Source organism: Zalophus californianus, chromosome 8, assembly GCF_009762305.2.
Source record: "Zalophus californianus isolate mZalCal1 chromosome 8, mZalCal1.pri.v2, whole genome shotgun sequence".
Classification (NCBI taxonomy): Eukaryota; Metazoa; Chordata; class Mammalia; order Carnivora; family Otariidae; genus Zalophus; species Zalophus californianus.
This window is the reverse complement of record NC_045602.1, coordinates 11,432,006-11,454,978: the sequence shown is the minus strand read 5'-3', so window position 1 is coordinate 11,454,978 and position 22,973 is coordinate 11,432,006. Positions and strand designations below refer to the sequence as shown.

The window sequence follows — 22,973 nt, the reverse complement described above, 5'->3', positions numbered from 1 at the left end:
CGGGTCCTAAAGGATGAGGAGGATTTTGACATGTGGCTAAGGCAGGGAGAACGATGTTCTATGCGGATGAAACAGCTTGAGCAAAGGCATATAATGATATGGCTGTGGAGAAGGGTAAGTAGTTCAGGACAGAGGACTCATAGGGAGAATGTACTGTGAGGAGTCAGGGGATTGAGCTTCAGAGAGTGGATGTAGGGGACAGAAGGGGCATAACTTGAATGATGCCATGCAGTCTGGATTTTATCTGGCAAGTTATGGAAAACTCTTAAAGGCTCTAAGGAAGTAACATGGGCAGAACAGATCTGGGCTGTCAAACCCTTGTTTTGTTGGTCTGTAGAGAATGGGTAACTACCTCTGCCCCCATTTCCTTGTGTAGATCCTGTCTTATAGAATTACACACAAATAAAGCAGGGGCACTGATTTCTGAACTGAGGATGGTGAGGCTGCGTAATGAAACATCTTGTCTGCTGTCTCCTCTAGAAATTGCTCTCTGGGCAAAAGCAGTTTTACCATAACCCATATTTACCTAGGTTTCTAATCCCATATTAGTAATATTTCATTCTTTTTAAGATTTTATTTATTTATTTATTAGAGAGAAAGAGAGAGAAAGAGCACGAGAGGGGAGAGGGTCAGAGGGAGAAGCAGACTCCCCGCTGAGCTGGGAGCCCAATGCGAGACTCAATGCCAGGGCTCTGGGATCACGATGTGAGCCGAAGGCAGTCGCTTAACCAACTGAGCCACCCAGGCGCCCAGTACTATTTCATTCTAAAGAAGTACTCTATTCTCGAGTTTTGACACTTTTTTTTTTCTCAGCAGGATATTATGGTTTAAAATCTCAAAGTAGCTTTTCTTAAGTACAAATAACCATAACCATGACCAAAACCAGATTAAACAATATTAAACATCCAGAGGTGCTCAGATAACAATATTTCGCTGGAAAAACACAGGGTGCTCCTCCTAAGAGGTCCAGGGAAAATATCAAATATAGAAATATATATATTTTATAAGACATTAATTTAGGTACATTTTTAGTGCTCATTTGCACTTCAGATTATTTCTAATTATTCTAGCTGTTCAACCACTCTGGGAGTCCAGCTGTCATCAATCAAAGGAGGCTGGTTTTCTTCTGCCCCCACTGCTGGAATGTCAGGCAAGGGGATTGTTTTCCTTCTACAGATGCCATAGGTACATTTGCTTATTAGTAAGATTGGGAAGGATTTTACTTTCCCAAAGGTGAAGAGGACTTGGATATTTAGTAGACCTTCTCTGCCCCGATGGAACATCTCTGGTCATTGAGGGCCCGTTGACTAAAGTAGCCTATATGAGAAATGTCTTATCTCGTCCTTACTTCTTGCAAGTCAATCCCCAGCTGCCTTCTAAATTTGCAGCTTTCAGAGCTATCTCACCTAGATGGAAATTGAATTACTAAGAAAAATCTGCATTTCCAGAGTAATGAAACTCATAAAGTTCATTCATGAAGAAATGCTTGCAGCAGTACGACCAGGGCAGACAAACCTTTCCAACTAGAGACGGCTAATCTCCCATCATTGGTAGTGTAATACAGATGCCTCAAAATTCCAGCTTATTTTCTAAAAAGAAACTAATTTTATATAGTATGATTCTTAGGGAGACTCATGTAGATGTTGACAGACTTTTAGCCCATGGTTTGGGCTCAGAGAGGAAACCATGCGCAGCAGGTCCCACATACTTCCGGAGAAGCCAACTCTTCTCCCTTCCTCACTTCCATTCATTCAGCAGATTCTATCTGAGCATCTGTTGCAAGTGCAAGACTTTGCAGGTGCAAAAATGAGTAAGTCACAGAGACTTTCCCAGTAGAGCTCAGTCTAGAGAGAGACAGATGTAAACAATATTTATAGCAGAGGAGAGTCTGGGGGAGGAGTAAACAAATTCAGTGGGCACACACAGAAGAAAACTACTAAAACCATGCTGGGGGTAGCATGGCACTACTATGAAGGGTGAATGAATAAGGGTTTTCGACTCAATCAGGTAAAGACAATGGAGAAAGTCATGAAAGCATGAATGAAAACGTGTTCTGCATGCTGTTTTGTGGGGCTTAGTATAAGCTGGTGGTAGACAGGGGCCAGACCGTGGAGGACCCTGACTGCCTCATAAAGGAGCCTGACCTTTATCTCATCAGCATGGGTGTATATTTAAAAAGATCACTATGGCCACACATGTTTGGATTGAGGCACCAGAAGGCTAGAGACAGGAAAGGAGCTATGGAAGATCCGGGTATAACGTGAGGACCTGGATTGGGATAAGTAACAGGTGAGATTAAAAACAGTGATGTAGAGTATTTGTAACTGTATCTGGGAAAGCATTCATCATACCCTCAGATAAAGGATGGCATGTCCTATAAAATATAATCAAAAGAGCATAAGAATAGACAAACACCCAATCCCCATCCACAACACACACATACAACCAATGATTGGGGTGCATGGGAACTCTTCCCTCTAAAGCTTCTCCTGGATTATGTGCTTGTTCCTGGACCTCAATCTGGTTTTGGCTTTAAAACACACATGAGCAATCTGAGAATACACTTCTACGCTGTGGGTAGGGGATGCATCCCTAATTTGTCCGTTCTAAAAAATCAGAGGTCTCTGGCTTCTTAGAGATGTAAGATCTGCCCTGAGTAGGGTAGCCAGGTAATGTCCTGGGCATGCAGTTACATTTGAATTTCAAATAAAAAGATCATTTTTAGTATAAGTATGGCCCCAATATTGCATGAAATACACCTATACTAAAATGATTATTCCTTGTTTATCTGAAATTGAAATGTAATTGATTGGCCTGTATTTTTATATGCCGAATTGGGCAACCCTATCCTTGAGTCTTGCCTTTCTCTGGCTCAGAACCTGGGCAGACAATTCCACTGAGAGGCATAAGGCAGGACAAAACAAAGCATGTGCCGAAGAGCTTGGAGATGTTTTACAAAATCATTGTCAGCACAATCCCCCCAGATTTGCTCATTCCCCAGGAGAATCTGAAAACAAGGGGTTTGGCAGTGAACAAAGAGCTGGCATGTCGCAGAACTGTTGGAGGGGAAAATGATTGAATTTAGAATAATAATGTATTTGTTAAAGCAGATATCAGTATACTCATAACAGAGAAGCCCTCAAGTCTCTATCATAGATTGATGGCAAGAATCTTCTTGGAAAGCACATCAGAAGTAGCCTTATATGATCTTCTATTTTTTTTGGAACACTGAATATAGTTCAGATTAACTTCTGAGGCATTTATTTTGTGCTTGAAATTTAGGACATGGGCTCTATTCACACCTAATATTTTATAAGCACCTCCCCTTTGGACAAAATTAAGTTCAGAACTCATGTTCACATAAAAAAGTAATTGGATTGTAAAAGCCAATGGGCATAGCCATTATTTGGATATTTTCATATATAAATGAATAATGTTTATTTAGAAAAATACCCATGACCAAACTCCATCAAATCTAATTTTCTCAGAGAGTTAAGCTCATATTCTGGTAGGTTTTTCCCTATGTAACTGAAGAAAATTCTTAGCAAGAGCTTTAATAATAAAGCCTCTTTCTGAAGGAATAATATTGTGATTTCATGCGAGAGAAACCTCCCCTTGACGTAAATGAGAGATGAAGTTGTGAGAAGGGCTAGTCAGAGTTACTCATTTGCTTTCCCCTTTCTGGCCAAATGACAAGAGAACATTTTATCTTTGGATTCTTTGATAGTTTTTTTTTTTTCCTATTAGCAAACAGAATATTCAGAAAACCTTTTACCCGGTATCAGTCTTCAGCCTCATAAATTACACTTTTATGGGTCTTCTGAGGTAGGAAAAGCCTGCCAATTTCAATTAGAGAAATTTAGGTTCGCTTGTAGAGAAGCCAAGTGGTGGGATTTCTGGCTTCCCCAGTGATCAGGTATCACCGAGAACACCTGAGGTAGAGAGATGCCTTAGCCTTATATTTACTGAGCATCCACTGTGTGCCTTGCACTGTCAAACAGAGATTGACTGTACCCCACAGTAGGGGGGTCCGTTCATTGGGGTGCCACCAGTGAATGCAATAATCACAAACTCACCCCCAGCGACAAAGGCAGAGAAGACTATTTTTCCTTTTCCCCAACATATTCAAATATCTAAATCTCTTATATTGCAAGTTCAAATGAGGTCAACATACAACACGTGAGTGATGATATCACAGAGGTTTTATAAATTATTAAATGGTTGGAAAATAAGATCTCGGCTTTCTTGGCTCCGGTTAGAGAACAGGTGTCCCCTGTTGAAAAGCTCATTCGTTTATTTTATCACGTTCTAACTTTCCCACTTCTTCTTGCGTCTTATTTTATAATTACTTCCTTATCTTCACAGCTTCCCTTTGAAACTTAGGTCTTTTTAGTTAGAGAAACAAGGAACATATCCTTCTAAAATTGAGACTAAAACTAACTGCAACTCCTACATTTTCTTTTTGTTTATGCTGTTTCAGGCATGGCTGCCTTGCTAGAGGGTTGTTCACTAGCTGTTAGGACCCAGAGAGTGTCTCCTGTTTTTGTAAGTCTCAAGTCACTTTCCATTTTGTTCTAAATAGTCGGTGTATGTGCGCGCATCTATGTGTCTCTGAATGAAGACATAATTACTAGCTATAGGTAGGAATGTATATGTGGACATAGATATACACGTGTATATATATGTGTAAATGTATGTTTACATAAATGTGTATATGTGTAAATGTATATATAGAATTCTGCCAATAGCTCGTAATTGTCAACAAAGTCAAGTTGGGTGTAGGAAAACCATTTTCTAAAAACAGTTCTTAATGTTTCAAGAAATTTGAAAGCCTGTACTTTTCACCTGTAGACCCTTTATGCCTGTGGCAAATCATCTCTGAAAGTCAAACCTAACAAGATTCTGTTCATCTGTTTAAAAACGAGAAAGCAGAAAGCTTTGAGGGTATGTATATAGATAGAAGGAAATTAGGTTGCTCTATTATGTTTGTGTAGTTAGTGTTAATTTCACTGAAATTTCACCCTGCTCCATTTATTAGATAACTAAGACATTGAACTCTGAGAGATGTTGAAAGCACACCTGAAGCATAAGTAATCAATCAATAAGGTATAATGTTTGAAGACTGTTAGGATATACTGATTATTCAGATAATTCATTATTTTGTAAACACCAATAGCATGCTTTTCTGAAAAAAGGAATCATTATTCAAACAAGTGTTCACCATAGAAACATGACACAAAGAGGAAGATAAACATCAATTTTTTTTTTTTTTAAAGATAGTAAAATCAGAGTACCTGGGTGGCTCAGTCGGTTAAGCAGCTGACTCTTGATTTTGGCTCAGGTCATGATCTCAGGGTTGTGAGATGGATGGAGCCCCGCGTCCTGCTCTATGCTTGGTGTGGAATAGGATTCTCTCTCCCTCTCCCTCTGCCCTCTTCACCTCCCACTCCTGCCATGCTCTCTACCCCCCCTCTTAAAAAAAAGGTAGTAAACTCATGAAACATTGTTGGACTTTCAGCTGCTTCTATGTTTGTTCTAATATGGCACAAAGGTTAACAATAAGTGAAAACAATTAGTCTTTTCATAAAATGCAGTCATTACAGGGATTTAAAATGTTAAATATTGAGGAACTTTATATATATGTATATTTGGCTCATGGATATACTTTAAATTTTTAAAAAATAAATGTAATATATGTCATTTCTACAGGATTGTTTTTTAATGAAGTAATACACTTCGGGACCTGGTTTTGTGTAAAATACGCGCAACCTCTCTCCTCCTCCCTAGCTTTTTTTTTTTTATATATAACAAAATGTGTAGCAGAGCACTCTTTGGAGTAAAAAAAAAATTTTTTTTTTTTTAGTACTTTGCTTTTCAGAGTCAGCCTCTGAAGGTGGAGAAAGAACGGACGCATAAGGGTCTTTTCCTCTATACCAGATAGCCCATAGCCCTGACCTCCAGCTGAGCCACAGTGAGCATCATGTAAGGTCCTATGAAGCTCTGTTCTCTCGAGGAGAACTACAACCAAAACTAAATTCCTGACCTCTAAGAAAACGTTAGGAGGCTTCTGGCTTTAACTTTTAGAACTCTGATAAAATACAGAGGTATTATATTCACTCGAAATAAAAATCAAGTCCGTCCATGCCATCTCCCAAGGGAACTTCGCTCTTTTTGGTTTCACTGACATTGCTAATAATGCCCTAAAAATACCCTTTTTCGGGATAAAGCTATTAGATAATATCTTGATAATATCCTCTTCCTGATGCACTATGATCTGAATTACTTTGCCATTGGCTGTAACTAACACGGACCAGGAATTCCTTTTGTAACGAGTGTTTTCCTGTTGTGAATTTGTAGAAGTCTTATCATCAACACAATCCGTAATAGACCAGTACAGGAATAAATTCTGCTTTGGCTGCCAAACTTTTATTTTTACCGCCAGTTTAGTCTCAGCATGTGTAAAGCTGCTAAGCTGTTACAGTGACCCTCTCGGTAAGAGAAAAATCAGATTATGTGCCATCAGAGGAAATAAATGTTAGTATTAGGTGTGATCAACCGATTCATTTCTTTTGCTTAAGTCCCACCCTCTGAGTGACAGGTGGAGGACAAAATGTGAAGAAGGAGTCCTGCTGAACAAGTGCTTAGGATGGTGTTTAATACAGCAGAGAGCCAAGGTACAGTAGGAGGGGACACAGTAAAGAATGTGGAGGGGGTAAATACAATAAAGAATTTCGGTTTATGATCTGCCATCTGCTATTTGAAAGAGGAATAAGTTAGGGAAATAAGTGACTTTCAGTTCTCCATACATGCAAAGGTAAGTTAGTTATTACAAAAGTTTTGCTGTCATATGTGCTGAAAGAAAAGCATATGCATTTAAACATTTTTTAAAAAATAAATCACTCAATAGGCTTAAGAAAAATACTCTAGTTCATATTTCATTGATCTGACCTTTTGATTCAAGATCAGGGAATGAATCCAGATGGAAACCAAAAAACAAAACAGAAATGAATCATTTCACCATGAAAAAGGCATTTCCAGTCTCAGCTAACCTCGACTAGTTTTTATTGCATTATTTCTGAAATGCCAAGAAACTGGCTTTGGCCATATTTGCCGTCCAACTAAATCATAGCTGTCAATATGCAATTGCTTGCAACAATTAGCTAAACACCATTATTTGACAAATCCCCTGGAAAGGGACATAGATGCTCTAGGTGTCTAACACTGAATCAAGTAACAGTCAGGCGGGGGCTGCAGCACAGGGAGAGAAGTTGGTACATCCTTGCCCAAGGAAGGGGTTTCAAACAGCCTTCGTTATTTATTTTTTTTTTTGAAAAAGACACATTTGCCCTGATCCTACTACAGGTCCTTTCTGGTTTTCAGGAATGGATTGTGGGATTGGCTAAGGGGGGGAGGGTGGAAGCCACCAATTCTGGATTCCTTAAGGACATCAAGCAGAGAGAAAGAAAAATAGAAATACAGATGTGAAATGGTAATGGTATACAACATGGAGAAATGAAACCTCATGGAACCTGCTAGCAATTTCCACCAAAGCAATAAAACCCCTTAACTGACAGAAATTCAGTACAATATACACATTTAACAACTTCACCGTTACTAGGACTGCCGTTTCAAGCCAGAAAATTAACTGCAATATTAAAAAACAGAATTCTCATAAGATTTGAGAAAAATAGAGTGAAAAGGCATAATGTTAGCTAAGCTCTTAGCTAAGTCCACTCTTAATGGCCCCCAGTATTTAAACTATCATGGATTAAAGCCATGAAAATAAAAATTTCAATTTGAAATTTTATTAGCATGTTGCTAAAATGGTCAATAAAAACATCAACACGATAGGCTTTGTTGACATAGTTGGAAACCTGCTCTCTCACTTTTAAAAACTTTATTTCCACTTCCCCACCTTCTAAGATTTCTATGTTAGGAAAAGCCAAACTAAATATCCTGGCTATGGTGCTGTAATAATGCTGGTTTCTGGAATGTTGCCATGTCTTCTCCCTCCAACCCTTTAAAAAATACTACTGTTTTTGAAATGCAGCCCAAGGAAGGAGCAATCTAGGGTTAGAACAAGCGACCTTCTCCACAAATTGAAGTTCCCAGACACCAGGTGAACCTTCTCCCCGCCGGGGGCGGGGCCCGCGCTCCGCACCAAATTAGCTGCGCCATTTTCCTCTCGGGACCAGAAAGGCTTCCCTTCTGCTAGCGAGGGAGACTCACAGGCAAATGGGGCGAGGGTGGCATTCGCTTCCCTCGGTGGAAAGGACTGGAAGCAAACCCAAGAGCTTTGCCCGGAGCCTGGAATACAACGTCGGGAGACTTGGGGCTGGAGAGCTGGAAGAATGCCGGGCAGCCTCGGGATAACCCGGAGTCCCGAAGTGCTCGCTTGTGTAATTATTATTCACAAGTGCCTAAGGGACAGGCTCGATTTCTTGGAAATCCTGCAATCTGGGGGCACATTCATACAGGAGCTGAACTGTGCCCTGAAAAGATCATTTCTCACCTCTGACTGGTCTGTGTGTGCGCGTTTGGGGGCGGTGATGGTTCCCTTTACAGTAGGTCGAGTGACAGTCACGGACTAGTGACCCGCGGGGAAAGCCACGTCCCTGCTCCCCTCAGCCCTTTCTCTTTCCCCCGTTACAACTCAAGGGGGAAAGCGCACGCTGGGTTTCCCAACACCGTCATCACCACCACCGGGGGTCTCCGCCAGGCGCGCACAGCTGCCTTTTGGTCCCGGGGCCAGTTCCTGAGACTTCCTGCCACTTGCCGGAGGGGTGCGAGGGTGCAGCCTTGGGCACTGGCCGCCGCAGGAGGGCGCTCGAGGGGGCGGGGGTCGTGGATCGCCGGCCTGGAGGCCCGGGTGCGGGGAAGGGAGCGGGGCGCGGGGAGACAGGAGGTGCGGGAGGCCCCCCACAGGGCTACTCCTTGTCGTCCACGAAGTCGGCCAGCTCCTGGAGCACTCGCAGGCGACCACTGGCGTCGATGCGGCGCTTCTCGCGGATGAGGTCTTCCAGGCTGTGAAACCTGGCCGTGTGCACCTTGTTCTCGCCCAGGTGCACCTTGAGATAGTACTGCTGCTGCGGGGGCTGAGTGCCGGCCGGCACCTCCCCTCCCGCCTTGAACTCCCGCTTGCCAAAGCGGCACCAGGCGGCGAAGCTCTCCGAGTTCGTCCAGCAGATCTCCTCGCTCTTGAGGCCCAGGTGGCCGCAGGCGTTCTGCACCACCAGCTCGGCCACCAGCGGGCGGTAGCGGTACCAGCTATTCACCACTCGGCCCACGTTGGCCGCGCCCGCCTCGTACAGGCTGTCCTGGCGGATCTCGCCTTGGTGCAGGTGGATGATCTGCCCGCCACCCACGTAGACGGCCCAGTGCGGGGCGGGCGGCTCCGGCGTCGGCTGCAGCCACAGCAGCTCCAGCAGGTCGCCGGGCTCGCAGAGCGCGGGCAGCGCTGTGACAGCGTAGACGCTCAGGTCGGCGCCCTGAGGGCCGCCGCTCACTTTGGAGAAGATGCATTCCTGGCCCCGGAAGGCGGAGAACTGAGTTTCGTTGAGGACCAGCTGGTGCAGCAGGTGGTGGTGGTGGTGGTGGTGGTGGCGGCTGGGGCTCTCCGGGCAGGGAGTGCAGCCCGGGGAGGCCTTCACGCCAAACTTGTCGGGCTGGCCGCGTTCGTCCAGGTCCTCCTCCTCATCCGAGAAGAAGTAGGCGACCCCGACCCGCAGCTCGTCCTTCTCGATCCCCGACGGGTCCCCTGTGGGCAACTCGCTGTAGTTGAGGTGGGTGATGCGGTCCAGTTGGTTGCCCATCAATGACGCGGCTAAGCGAGGGCCAGGAGCGGGGATCTGCGGAAGCACAGACGAGAGGCAGAGACAACGATGAGAATCGGGCTACCCCTCCCCAGGACGTGCAGCGCCCCTAGGACCTGCTTGCCCGCCTACACGCCGGTACTGGAGTCACCCGTTCCGCCCCAGCGGCAGGACGGGTGCAGAAGCCACCAGTCCTTGGGGCGAGAGCAGACGCCACGACCACAGCCTCGGATCCCGTCCGGGAACCCGGTCCAACTCCCACAAGAGAAAAGGCAGGCGGCTGGAAGGCGTGCAGGGTCCCAGTGGGGCGGACAGTACGGGTTGTGGCAGCGTGGGGGACGGACACCCCGGAAAGGACCGAGGGGTAGGTTGAAAGGAAGAAGGGGCGCCTAAGGCCTCAGAGCTTGGAGCAAGCTGCGCTCACATTTCTGTCCCCACCCTCGCCAGCCTCTCAGTTTTGCGCTAGGTCGCACTCCTCCCGACAGCGCCTCGCACAATGACAATCGGACACATTCGCAGACACTCACTTGACACCAGGAAAATTTTGTTCACTTAGGAGTCCAGGCACTGACAGACCGGCTGGTATATCGGTGTGACAATGTCATATACATACACAATGACAAACCTTCGCGACGACACACTCAGACCCCCACATTCGTACACAGTTCTAACCCCACGCTTGCACGCTCGCCAGTGCACGTACACCCACGCACCCGGGCACACCTGCCTACACAAGCAGGTGCACTCTGCCCCTTACTTCTCCTGCCTTCTCCCCAGCAGAGCCAATCGGGCTGCGCCAGGGCGAGGCCGTTCTGTCTAAAATAACCTAACAAAGAGGAAAGGGAAAGATGGGGGAAGCCAGTGCGGTGTCTGTGTGCGGGTGCGGGTGCGGGTGCGGGCTGTGTAGGGAGGTCCACTTTCAGCCAAAAGACCCCTTTCCCTCCTACCCGGCACAGGGTCCAAAGTCGGACGAAGAAAAACCGTTTCCAAGGCAAAGAAAGGCGCCTCTCCGTACCCGTGATTTCCCTGCTCCCGAAACCCCAAACTCCTTTAAAGTCTCCTGGTCCCCATGGGTGCTGCGGAGGCGGCGATGGCGAGTGGGTCCTGGGCGGCGCGTGGGGTTGCGGCTCCGCTCTGCCCCGCGCGGAACGGTGCGGTGCGGTACCCGGCGCGGTGCCCGGCGCGGTGCCCGTGCGCCTGCCGGTCCGCGCTGGCTGGGGCGCCTGACTCCACCTGGGCAGTCCCGACTCCGTTCTGCTTCCCTACAACGGAGCCGAAGACTCCTAAGTAGCCTCAGCAGCTGGTTCCAGGGCCCGCCCCGGGACGCGCTCATTGGCTGGGGCGGGTGCCCAAGGCCCCGTCAATCTCCGCGAGAGGGGGAGGGGAGCAGGGGCGGGTCTCCAGCGCGCGCTCCGCCCCGGCCCGCCCGGCCCCCGCGCACCAGAACGCGCACAGCCCCGGGGAGTGGAGGTGTGGGCATCCGCGGAGAGCGCGCGAGGGGCGCAGCGCTTCTGCATGGCGCGGCTGCGAGCTTCCACCCTCGCCCCCAGCCCGCGCAGCTTTTCCAAGCCGATCCTGACTGACAGCGGTCCGCCCGAGTTCTGTGTTCAGGGAGTACAGACTCCAGCGATGAAGCTGAGTCTGCGGGCGGAGAAGAACCCCAGTGTACCCTGGCACTGAGGGCGGCCCGGGGCGGGGAGCGAAATTGTCGGAGGCGGGCACCTGGGCCCTGCTAGGCGCCCCGGGGGTCTCGGTTCCCGACGACCCAGAGCGGATCATCTGCCCACAGACTTTCCCTGCAGGCACCCATGCCTTTGACATTGTGCTTACGACGTTCAGTTCATCTCTGATCCGTGTGAAATTGCTGACCCAGCACTGGCGCCCGGTTTAAAAGAAGCACCATTGACAAACGCTGCTGAAAAATCGGAGCCTTGACCAGCCCTTTCCCTAATTGGGCCTATGATTTGGGGCTGCGATTTTTTATGAAAGAGTGCTTCACAAATGCCTATAGCCGAAACCCAGAGCTACCTTTGCTTAGGGATTTTTGTTTGGTTTTGTGGCAGAAGGGTGTCCAGCAGTAATTAACGATTGCATTTCCGGATGGAAAGTTAATGCATGAATGAGTTATGAATATTGGATGTTGAAAGAGGACTTTCCTACATACGGAATTCTAGATGAGTAGTTAGAAAAAACTTAAGCCTTGAAGTGTCTTAGACATCTGGTTCTACTCTCAAGAAGGCTCCTGAAGATTTTTGGTGAAGGTTACTCTCGTTCACCAGGGAGAATCGGGTGCTTCCTCTTTGTGCGCCTTTGGCAGCAGGTACAAACTCAGAGCTCTTAACCCCCCCCCTTTTTTTTTAAATTACAAACCTGTGTTGACTTTCTTGCTCTTTACAAAGGGAACGCCTGGAGGATTGGCGTGCTACACAACTTTGTATTGTGGATCTCTTTCACAATGCCGAGTGTACACTGGGTTCCATCAGCAATCATAAAGATGGAAAACAGCCTGATCACTTGTCAGTGGGGAGGCACTATGGTAAGAGGTTTAAGTGGGTGATTTCATCCTCATGCCCCTGGAAAGGATTTTCTTATACCACCCACTGCCACGGATGAGGAAGCTGGGCCCAAATCCGGGGGCCAGCAATCTCTGGAGGGCCCATGGGACTCCAGAGCCAGTCTTTAACCTGACTCTACTGTTCATTGAGTTAATAAAATCTTGTTTCATGAAATGAGAAAACTGGTGTCCCAGAGAAGTTACCCGAGGACTGATGGCACATTATAGAAACCCTTATTTTTTTTCGTAGACAATTCTTAAGGATTGTCAAACTGCTTTCTGAAGGTCTCTGTATATCCCATAGCCTCCAAATGCAGTGATTTCTCAAAATTACATGCTTAATAAGTATTGCTGGGAGAAATGGTTTTAAAATGATCATCTGCATACATTTAACATACGTAAATCTTTTCAGAAATTTGGCCATGTGCAAGTTATAAGAATACAAGTTACTATCCTTGGAACCAGCCACAGATTGCGATGACTTTTTTATACTCTCTATAAATAATAAACAATTCGTTTTGGCCCTGAAGTCAAGGGAATTGAACAAGTGACTTCAGAAATCAAGAAGTGAGCCATTGGTCTGGTTGTAAACTGGATTTAATGATCTCTGGGAGGGAGTATCTGAAGAGTTCAGTACTGGTGTTTGAGACGGGCTCACTGAAAGTAGCTCTGTACTTGGTGTTGAATAACCTCCTCTCTCTCTCTCTCTCTCTCTCAATCTCCTGTCTGTCCCAAGATCAAATCTTGTACACACTGTATGCTGACTAACTGAACATAATAAATTTTTTTGAAAAGATCTTGTACACAAATATTTATAGCATATTTGCTGGGATGCCGTGTTGTGTTACCTGACCTATCATAGACCATTCCAGACTACAGAGGAAGCAAGTTGTTCCTCTTTGCTTAGCATCCTAACATTCTAAAGGATAATGAACAAAAAAATATATTGTTGCGCTTCAAGATATAGTGTCAAAAGTTTAAAACATCAAGATGCAACTTTTTGAATCTCCTTTCTACCCCCTCCCCCTGCCAGGGTAAGAAGCTCACAGCATTAGTGACCACAAAGGAAAATAAATAGCCTGAGAGTCCAGCTGGGAATATAAAGCAGAGAACACACTGACTAGGAGGTGTGGAAAAGAAGGAGTTCAAGTAAAATAAGATAAACGCATTTCCTCTTTGTAGGCTTTTGCAATGACAAAGATAATAAAGCAAGAAGTAAGCCAGTCAACTCAATGGATTCCACTATCAGAAAACCTAACTTTTATTTTCATCACAAAATATTGTTTGGTAATTGTTTTGTCTGTTACTCCTCACCCCATCCTGCGTTTTTACACTGAAGAAATACAGTTTTCCAAAAGAAAAATATAGTCCTCAAAAGCACAAATTCTGGAAGCCAAGTAATTTGAATTTTCCTTCAACATTTTCCATTTGGGTAACTTAGAGTAGGTTATGGAAACTTTCTGGGTGTCAGTTTCTTCATCTGTAAAATGTGATAAAATAGTACCTATCCCGTTAAGTTGTGTGAGACACAGTGCCTGGCACGTAGTGAGCTGTCAATAAATGCTACGTATTATTAATGTTACTGATGGAAGAGGGGAGGGTTCCATGTCCTACTTGTTATGACATATGTCCAGGTCTGTCTGTTTCTTGCCCCAGGGAAAAGCTAACCTGAGATGGAGTGTCCAAGGCTGTCCCCGGCCAGGGCGTGAGACTGCTTCTTTTGTGAGGTGGCAGGAGCCCTGTCTATACTGAGACTAGTTTAACATCTAAAGCTCTGTATTGATTTCTGTGTGCAAGTCCTGGGGCTGATCACATCCTGTGTCCTGCAGTATTTTGAATTGTTTTTACATGAATATTTTCTTGTGTGAGGAATATGTACAGAAGAGGGTTGACAGAGGAGTGATTAGGAGTCAGATAGATGATAGATGATAGATAGATGATAGATGATAGATAGATAGATAGATAGATGATAGATATAGCATTTCCGATTGGTGCCATATGGTGTATCATCTTCCTTCTTCTCCCCTTGGTTCCTTTAGCACTAACTGAAAGACTTTTCCCCAAATTTTACTGACCATGTCCTGGGGTCAAACTGTCATCCTTTAAAATTGGCCCAAGAAGAGAAAGAGTGTTTATTCTCTGACATCACTGCTTGCTAAAAATGTTTTTTTATCCCCCTGTTTTTAATTGTCCTACTTTAGCATTTAGCCTTTCATGAACTGTCCGTTTCCCATCCTTGACTACCTTAGGCTCAACATACTCACCCTGATCTTGGCTAAAGAACACTCTGTACCTGCCTGGGGTAGAGACAGTACCATGGCCTCACCAAACCCATTTCCTTTTCTCTGGGTACACAACTAAATTACATGCCCCTGCCTCACACGCAGATCAGTGAGCACCATCTGGCTGAGTCTGACCAACGGAATGCGGGTAGAAGTTTAGAAGCCACATCCAGGCTTGGCGCCTGAAAGTAAAACCACTACCATGATCTTCCGTGCACTTGTTTTATCCCATTCGGTCATTATGTGGAGGATCCGTGGTAGAACTCGAGAATTTACAAGATGGCGGCGCCACTAGATGGAAGGAGACAGGGCTTCCTGAATAACTAAGTAGAGCAGGAGATTTCTCCTCTCAAACAACCTGCATCAAACTGTGAGGCGAGGGAGAAATAAATCTTACTGAGTTAAGCCACCAAAATTTTTGTGACTACTTGTTAGAATAAGAACTTATCCTGATAGGTATACTCTTCTTTATTTTAGAAATCTCTCAGAACAACAAATGGTCTATCCCCCTTCCCTTTTTCCCTTAGTGTCTGTTCTCACCCTGAAGATCTACTTTAGCATGTTTCATCCACCACCCAGAGTTTAAGGAAATCAGCAATGGACGCATCTGTCTCTTTAGGTACTACGCCATATCTCCCTACTATTTTTTTCCTCTAAATTCACCTCCGCGTGACTAACTTACCTGCCTTCTGCTTTCTCTCTTGACCATAAAAATGGCAGGGTCACCTCCCTGAAGCTAGGACTAAAGAGAATCCAGCTTCCCCTTAACCCCTCATGCTCTAACTTTCTATTCCTTCTTACGGGCCCTCTTCTAAGTTGGGATTCCACATTGTCACATTTTCCTAGTTCCTTCCTATAACTGGATATTCTTACCAAAGTTTTTTCAGTGGCTTCTTATCATTTTGCCTTTAAAGACTCCTAAATTTTCTCTGGACAAAACTTTCAGCATTTGTGGGTTTAATATGCTCTTGGATGTGGATTATACAAAGATGTCTCACTCCAGTAGTAATAATTTCTTCGTGTTCTTTTCAGACTTCAGGAGAGTACATGCCTTTTGCGTGAACTCTCTTTCATATGATAGTGATGGTAGAACTCTGGGTAGGTCTGGGTCAGTGTTACGCACATGCTGCTGCTTTTTATGCTGTTTGGAATATCCTTCCCTGCCCATCCTCATCTAATTTCTAGTCAAAATGTATAACCCGTTCAAGCATCAATCCCTCTCATGGGTCTGTCCCCTCGCCCATTCTAATGGAGACCATCCTTTATGCTCTCATTGTACCATGTTAATAACTGGTCATGAGATGTGGCAGATGTGTCAAAACACTTAGACTGAACTAGAATCATTGGTTGATCTTCTTTTCTTTCTTCCTTAATAGACTAAGAATTATTTGAGGAAAAGCTCCAAATCTAGTTCAAATTTATAATCCCTTTGCTGAGCCTGGGGTTTGGTGCAGAGTGAACACTCAATAGATACGCCTTGCCTGACTCAGTGCATGCATGAGCCATGGTCACCGTTTTATTTACTGAGTTGTTGGTGTTTGTTTCTGTCTCAGCTTTCACCCATCACAGGGCCCCAACACCTTGCTCATGCTCTGGATTACTTGGCGTGTGAGAAGATTTATTACGTGATAAGCAGTATTGGGTTTCCAAATGGTTCTCTGGTATCATCAGGAGCCTGGTACAAGTACAGTTTTGCAGGCTCTACCCCAGATTTAGTGCAACTTAATGTGAGGATGTGCTCTGGGAATCTGCATTTTAAACAGTCTCCCCAAGCATTCTAGATGCGGCGTGGCAATCACTCGTCAAAGGCTTCTCAAATGTAAGAAATGATTCTTATTCTCTTGGGTACAGGGAAGCCCTAGAAGAGTAGGCACTTAATAAATACTTGGAATTAGATTCTCTAGACAGTCTGTGGTCCGTCTCTAACAGGAGGAAGGCTCATTTTAGACTTGCGTATACTAAACTAGTAAATGTATCCATTTGCATTCAAAGGTGTGTGAAGTCAAGTGGTTTTTAAAAAGTCTTATAGCTGTGTGGCAGAGCTGAGCATTTCTCTCTCTTTTGTTGTTTAAACTCCCATGCCCCAGCCCACTTTTCTTTTCTTTTTTGTTTTTTAAAGATTTTATTTATTATTTGAGAGAGAGAGCAAGGGAGAACACAAGAGAAGGGGGAAGGAGAAGCAGACTCCTCGCTGAGCAGGGAGCCAAATCCGCCTGGATCCCAGGATGGTGGGATCATGACCTGAGCCAAAGGCAGCTGCTTAACCGACTAAGCCACCCAGTCTCCTTCCCTTCCCTTCCCTTCCCTTCCCTTCCTTTCCCTTTCCTTTCCTTTCCCTTTCTTTTTCCTTTCCCTTTCTTTCCTCTTTCTTTTCTTTTTCTTTTTTCAGAGAGAGAAAGAGGTGGGGGGGGGGGTAGGGAGGGGTAGAGGGAGAGGGAGAGAGAGAATCGCAAAGGAGCTTCCACGCCCAGCACAGAGCCCGAAGCAGGGCAATCTCATGACCCTGAGATCATGGCCTGAGCCAAAATCAAGTCAGACTGAGCCACTCAGGTCCCCCACCCCCGCCCAGTCCACTTTTCTAATAGGCTGTGGTTAGAGCAGAAACTTGAGTGAACAAGGAAACTCTGCTCCCAGGTGGTTAATATCCTGTTTGGCTGTTGATTGACTGATGATGGAAATCCCAGGTTGTCTCTGTGAAACACAGCTTCTCAGCCATCCGTATCCCTTCTGAATTTCCTTCTAGCACAGATTTTTCCGGGCCCATTTCTGTCAAAGACCAGTCCATCCACCTGTGCACTGAAGGACATCTCCTTGTGCCTCCTGGAGAACCTCCTGCTTTCCATTACCTCTTCACTTCACTTGCATTTATAATCCTGCTTATTCTCCTTCCCAGTTGCATGTAAAAGCTTTTGAGTCCCTCACACCTTGAAAACATCCCCTGACTGTACATCTGCTCTGAGATACACTCCTGTCTTGAAAGAGTTGACCATACCCATTATGTCCCAGCCCACCGGAGCGTGTCTCCTGTGCTAGCCCTGGCCTGAGCGACTCCTCCCAGGGGGACTGGAGACCCACTGGCACTGAATCTGAAGGATGCCGGGGGCTTCGTATCTTACTTGCCATCCCAAAGCACATGGCACAGCAGACTACCTCCTCCTTATCGAGATAAGATTTTTCTTCACCTTCCATTGTCCTTCACTCTCCCGGTTTCCTTTCAACTTCTCTGGCTATTCTTCTTATGATGTTTTGTGGGCTCCTTTCCTGCAACTTGTCCTTTCAATATTGGTTTTCTCCAGGATTCTGTTCGCCGGTTCTCTTCTAGATGTGTTCTCAGTGCGTAATCTTGTCTGCTTCTCTGACTTGCACCATATTTCTATGTGATAATTCCCCAATGGAAATCTCCAGACCCCATCGCGGTCCTGAACTACAGACCCAAATGTCCAACAGCCTTGAAGACCTGTCCTGTGGCTGTTCCACATACACCCAAAGGGCAGGATGTCCCGAGCTGAGTGCTTCTGGAAACCTGTGTTTCCCTTTTTGTCTGTCTTCTGGTGGGCAGACACCATTGCCCTCCCCATTTTGCAAGCCAATGCCTAGGCACCATCACCTTTCTCTCAGCCTCAGGGCCCCATATAACCACGCCCTACTCCTGGTCTTTCTCTCTCCTGCATGTCTTTCTCATCTTTCCACACTAGTCCATTCCTGCGCTGCCACCTTGGGCCCAAGCCAGCCTGAACTCCCATCAGAATTGCTGCAGCAACCTAATTGTTTTCCAGCCCCCAGTGTTGTTCCTTCCATCATCTTCCATACTGTAACCGGAGAGATTTGTAAAACATGCCTTTCTTTAGGTCCCTTGCCTGCCCTGCTCTCTGTAGGGTCCTCACTCACTCTCCATCGATGCTGGGAAAACGTCCAAAGCCCCTGTGCGGCTCCAGGATGCAGCCCTTTATCGCTCCACCTCCTCTTCTCATACCTGCCCTCTGGCTTCTTGTTTAGGCCTTACTGAGTCAGGCGATTTGGTTTCACCTGTTTCTCTGCTTTGTTGCTCTTTCTCATGTTTCTGCTAAGATTCTTTCCTCCATTCTTACCCCTGGCAAGAGAGTTTGTTCTTCAGGTCTCAGTTGAAATTGACTTTCTCCTGGCAGCCGTCCGAGACTTCCCAAATCTGCTGTAGGTGCCTTTCCCAGCGCTGTCATGGCACCCTGTTCTTTCTTTGTGGCGTTGACATTTCCTCATTCCTTGTCCATATGCACTGCAAGGCTGTGAGCTCTTTAGGAGCCGGACTGTATCTGGGATGTCCCCCGCAACCCTGCCCCCCACAGAATCCCCATCTCTGGGCTCTTTCCTTGCTACCAGGTGGAAGTTTAATGCATATTTGTTGACTAGCACTGCACTGTTAGTGAGAGCACCTGTGAGTCAGAGGAATTCTCTGTCTTTCCTGCTCTCCTTCCATTATCCCTGTCTTCCCCTCCCACTTAAATTCCCATATAACCTATACCACAGGGCAGGGGATCTCTGGTAAACTTGTAATAAATACATTGATAACAGATAGAGACAATTCAGAATTTAGTAAAAGGGGGGGAAGTGCTTATTTTAAAACAGTAAATAGTAAAGTAGCCACTGAGATTGACATTTCACTTGTTGTGGGCGTTGCCTTCTGGTGTCTTGGCTCATTGTTGTAATGACCAAGGCTGATTCATTGTTTTCCTTGCCTAGTAATTATATATATCTTGATGAGGTAGTTATTTATTTATTTTCATTTTCATTATCAAAAGTTTGGATCTAACCACAGCTATTGCACATAGTTAATAAAGTAGGGTTTCTATTTAAAAACACATACTTAGCATACCACTCCTACTAACACGCACTCAGCCTATTTCTAAGTTACTAAGGGCAAGGAGCATAGAGTGTGTGTGCTCCCCTGCTCCCGTTCCATCATCCCTCTGGCTTTCATGTTGTCCTAATTCCTCTGTGTCATTGCCTTTGATCTTAATATCTGAGCTTGCCCTCTTATCACAGGACAGTACCTTTCACGTATGGATTCCATCTTAGAGTGCCTGGATTCAGATCCTGGCTCCACTCTTATTAGCTGTGGGGCCCTGAGTGAGATGCTCATGGCCCATATGCCTTAGTTTACTCATGTTTAAAATATGATTAATAATAGTGTTTCTCCTTGGGGGGTTTTGGTGAGTATTAACTGAGATAATATATTAAAATACTTTGCATAGTGTCTGGCCGGGAATAAGGTCTTAATAGCTATTAGGTATCATTGAAGAACTCTGCCCTACTGAATCCAAAGCACTTTATTTCTCTGTATTCCTCCTTTACAATCCTCTGTATTATTCTATTATTATATGTGCTGCCGAAGCAAGCACTGTATTATTCTATTACTATTATTCTACTGGAGATCATAGTGTTAAGCCTGAATATTAGGCCCAGAATATATATACCTTAGATACTGTGCATAATACTAAGTTGATATTTGCTTTAAAAACATTAATTTTGGGGGCGCCTGGGTGGCTCAGTCGGTTAAGCGTCTGCCTTCGGCTCAGGTCCTGATCCCAGGGTGCCGGGATCGAGCCCCACATCGGGGTCTCTGCTCAGTGGGGAGTCTGTTTCTCCCTCTCCCACTGCCTGCCACTCCCCCTGCTTGTGCTCCCTCTCTCACAAATAAATAAATAAATAAATAAATAAATAAATAAATAAATCTTAAAAAAATTAAAAAAATAGAAACATATTTTTTAAAGATTTATTTATTTATTTGAGAGAGAGAGAAAGAGAGTGAGTGCACGTGGGGGCGGGGAAGCCGAGAGAGGGCGAGAATCTCAAGCAGACTCTGTGCTGAGCATGGAGCCCTGAACCCAACTCAAGGCTCAATGTGACGACCCTGAGATCATGACCTGAGCCGAGATTAAGGGTCGGACCCTTAACTGACTGAGCCACCCAGGTGCCCCTTGAAAGTATTTACTGAGCTTGTGCTCTGAACCAGATCTAGGGCTTGGGCCTGGGGAGTCAAGGTGAAGAAGGCACATTTCCTGTTCCCAGTGGTGCTCACCCTAGACTTGGAGAGCTGACCAGGATGTGAATGAATGTAAACAAATAGAAGCAATAAAAGATTTTAGAGGTGTGTAAAAGTTAGCACAGAGGAGGGAATTATTAACCAAGGGAGATACCAGGAGGAGGCTGTGTAGGACGGACACGAGTTTTCCGAGCAGGAAGGAGTGAGGCCTCTCAGTTAATAGGAGCAGCATATGGAAATGCTCAAGAGTTGTGACAAATCTGATGTTTGCAGAAAACCTCAAAGTGGTTTGGTGTTGGAAGAAGGTGAAATAGGCATGAGCAGGTCAGGAAGGGGCCCTTATGTGATACAATTTTTTTTTTAAAGATTTTATTTATTTATTTGACAGAGAGAGACACAGCGAGAGAGGGAACACAAGCAGGGGGAGTGGGAGAGGGAGAAGCAGGCTTCCCGCGGAGCAGGGAGCCCGATGCGGGGCTCGATCCCAGGACCCTGGGACCATGACCTGAGCTGAAGGCAGACGCTTAACGACTGAGCCACCCAGGCGCCCTATGTGATACCATTTTTAGGAATGTTACGGAAGTCCATTCTGGTCCACAGTGTCAGATTTATACTGAAGGGGAAAGGGGTCAGAGATGAGGAGACCATTGACCAGGCTGTGGCCAGAGATGGTGTCTTAGCCCCTCAGGACACGGTAACAGAGGTCATAGACTGGCTGGCTTCAACACAAGAAATTTATATCTCACGGTTCTGGAGGCTCGAAGTCCAAGATCACGGAGGCCAGCATGGTCAGGTCCTGGTGAGAACTTTCCTGTCCTTCAGACAGTTGCCTCCTTGCTGTGCGGTCACATGAAGGGTAGAGAGAGAATCAACTCCCCCAGGCTCCGTCTCCAAATACCATCACACTGGGGATTAGGATTTCCACAGGAATTCTGGGCTGACACCGACATTCAGTCCGTGGCAGTGGGTAAAAAATCCCAAGGGCCTGGCATAAGGCAGAGGTAGCAGGGGCATAGAGGAACATGTGGCTTTGAGATAGCCACAGGAAGTAGATCAATTAGTGACTATCTGGATAATTGGGATCGTGGGAAGAGTTGGATGACTTCCACTCTCTGGATTGGACATCTGAATTGTGCCTGGGGTTACCTGGGCAGACTGGCTTCACAGACCACAAGTTGCTTTATGAAAAACTATTTCTACTCCTCGTCCTCCATACAGCTCATAGCTCTGCAACATGAACCACTCCCGGCTGCTTCTGAATAGCTGTCTTCCATTATTAACAATCATTCAGCAGGGCTTGCTTCCTTACTGTTCTTCAAATACACGGCATGACTTCTTGCCTTTAGAGTTTTGATCACAATGTTCCTTCCACACTGCATGTGCTCTGTATTCCCCACTAATCTATGCTCGAAGGTGACCCTAATCTTACCTCTACAAACTCCCAGCCACTCAGAATGGAGCTGCCCTATGTTCTATCTGATTCTTTCAATACATTTCATTGTTTTTCTGGGGCAGATACAATGCTGTCTCTCTCAACGCCTTCTCTCTTCCTAGGGACACAGGGAGATTATCTCCAGCTTCCCTGTGGTTAGAGTATTAACCCCACATGCCCTAGTCCTCACCCGTGGGAACGGGAGCTAATGTGATGTGTCCCCTCTGGCCGGCCCAAGACAGGGAGCAGTGTTGAGAACTCCATTCTGTCCTTGCATTTCGAAGGAGGAGCTCTAAATTGGTGTGGTTGAAAACAGGAGGAACCAGGGATGAGAGCTGCCAAAGAGAAATAACTGACTTTCAGTTAGATTTTATATGAGTGACCAAAACCCGCAACAGCAAAAGCTTACTTTGGTGAACTACAAAGATTTGGGGAATACTTTGTTAACACGGAGAAGCGTGGTCTATCCTGACTAATACGACCACTAGTATTTGGTGTCTTTTATGGTACAGGAACAAAATCAGGGATCTTTTTAAAATTTTTTATTAATTTTTTTTTAATTTATTTGACAGAGAGGGGCGAGCACAAGCAGGTGGAATGGGAGGCAGAGGGAGAGGGAGAAGCAGGCTCCCCGCTGAGCAGGGAGCCCAACAGGGGGCTCAACTCCAGGACCCTGGGACCATGACCTGGGCTGAAGGCAGAGACTTAACCAACTGAGCCACCCAGGCACACCCCCCCCTTTTTTTTTTTGAAATCTCACATTGTGCTTCTCTTGGTTCTTAATAAATATTTTTTGAATGGAATTGAAAAGTTTTGATGACTTGATGAAAAAAGATTTTTCTCAGATGGGAGAGAAAGTGATAAACCCAGTGTC

The 22,973-nt window shown here is 45.6% G+C and overlaps 1 protein-coding gene across 1 annotated transcript; it reads right to left on the bottom strand.

Annotated features, from left to right (window-relative positions):
* Positions 1-7,789: 7,789 nt before the first annotated feature.
* On the bottom strand, positions 7,790-11,069 carry LRATD1 (LRAT domain containing 1). The gene is made up of 2 exons (XM_027623805.1): positions 10,828-11,069; positions 7,790-9,848 (listed from the first exon to the last, which is right to left on the bottom strand). The coding sequence occupies exon 2, from the start codon at positions 9,810-9,812 to the stop codon at positions 8,928-8,930; it is 885 nt and encodes a 294-aa protein (XP_027479606.1). The 5' UTR covers positions 9,813-9,848; positions 10,828-11,069; the 3' UTR covers positions 7,790-8,927.
* Between the last annotated feature and the right edge of the window lie 11,904 nt (positions 11,070-22,973).

What these genes read in the sequence shown, in the direction of transcription:
- LRATD1 (XM_027623805.1), bottom strand. Translation starts at nt 9,812, where the DNA reads ATGGGCAACCAACTGGACCGCATCACCCACCTCAACTACAGCGAGTTG.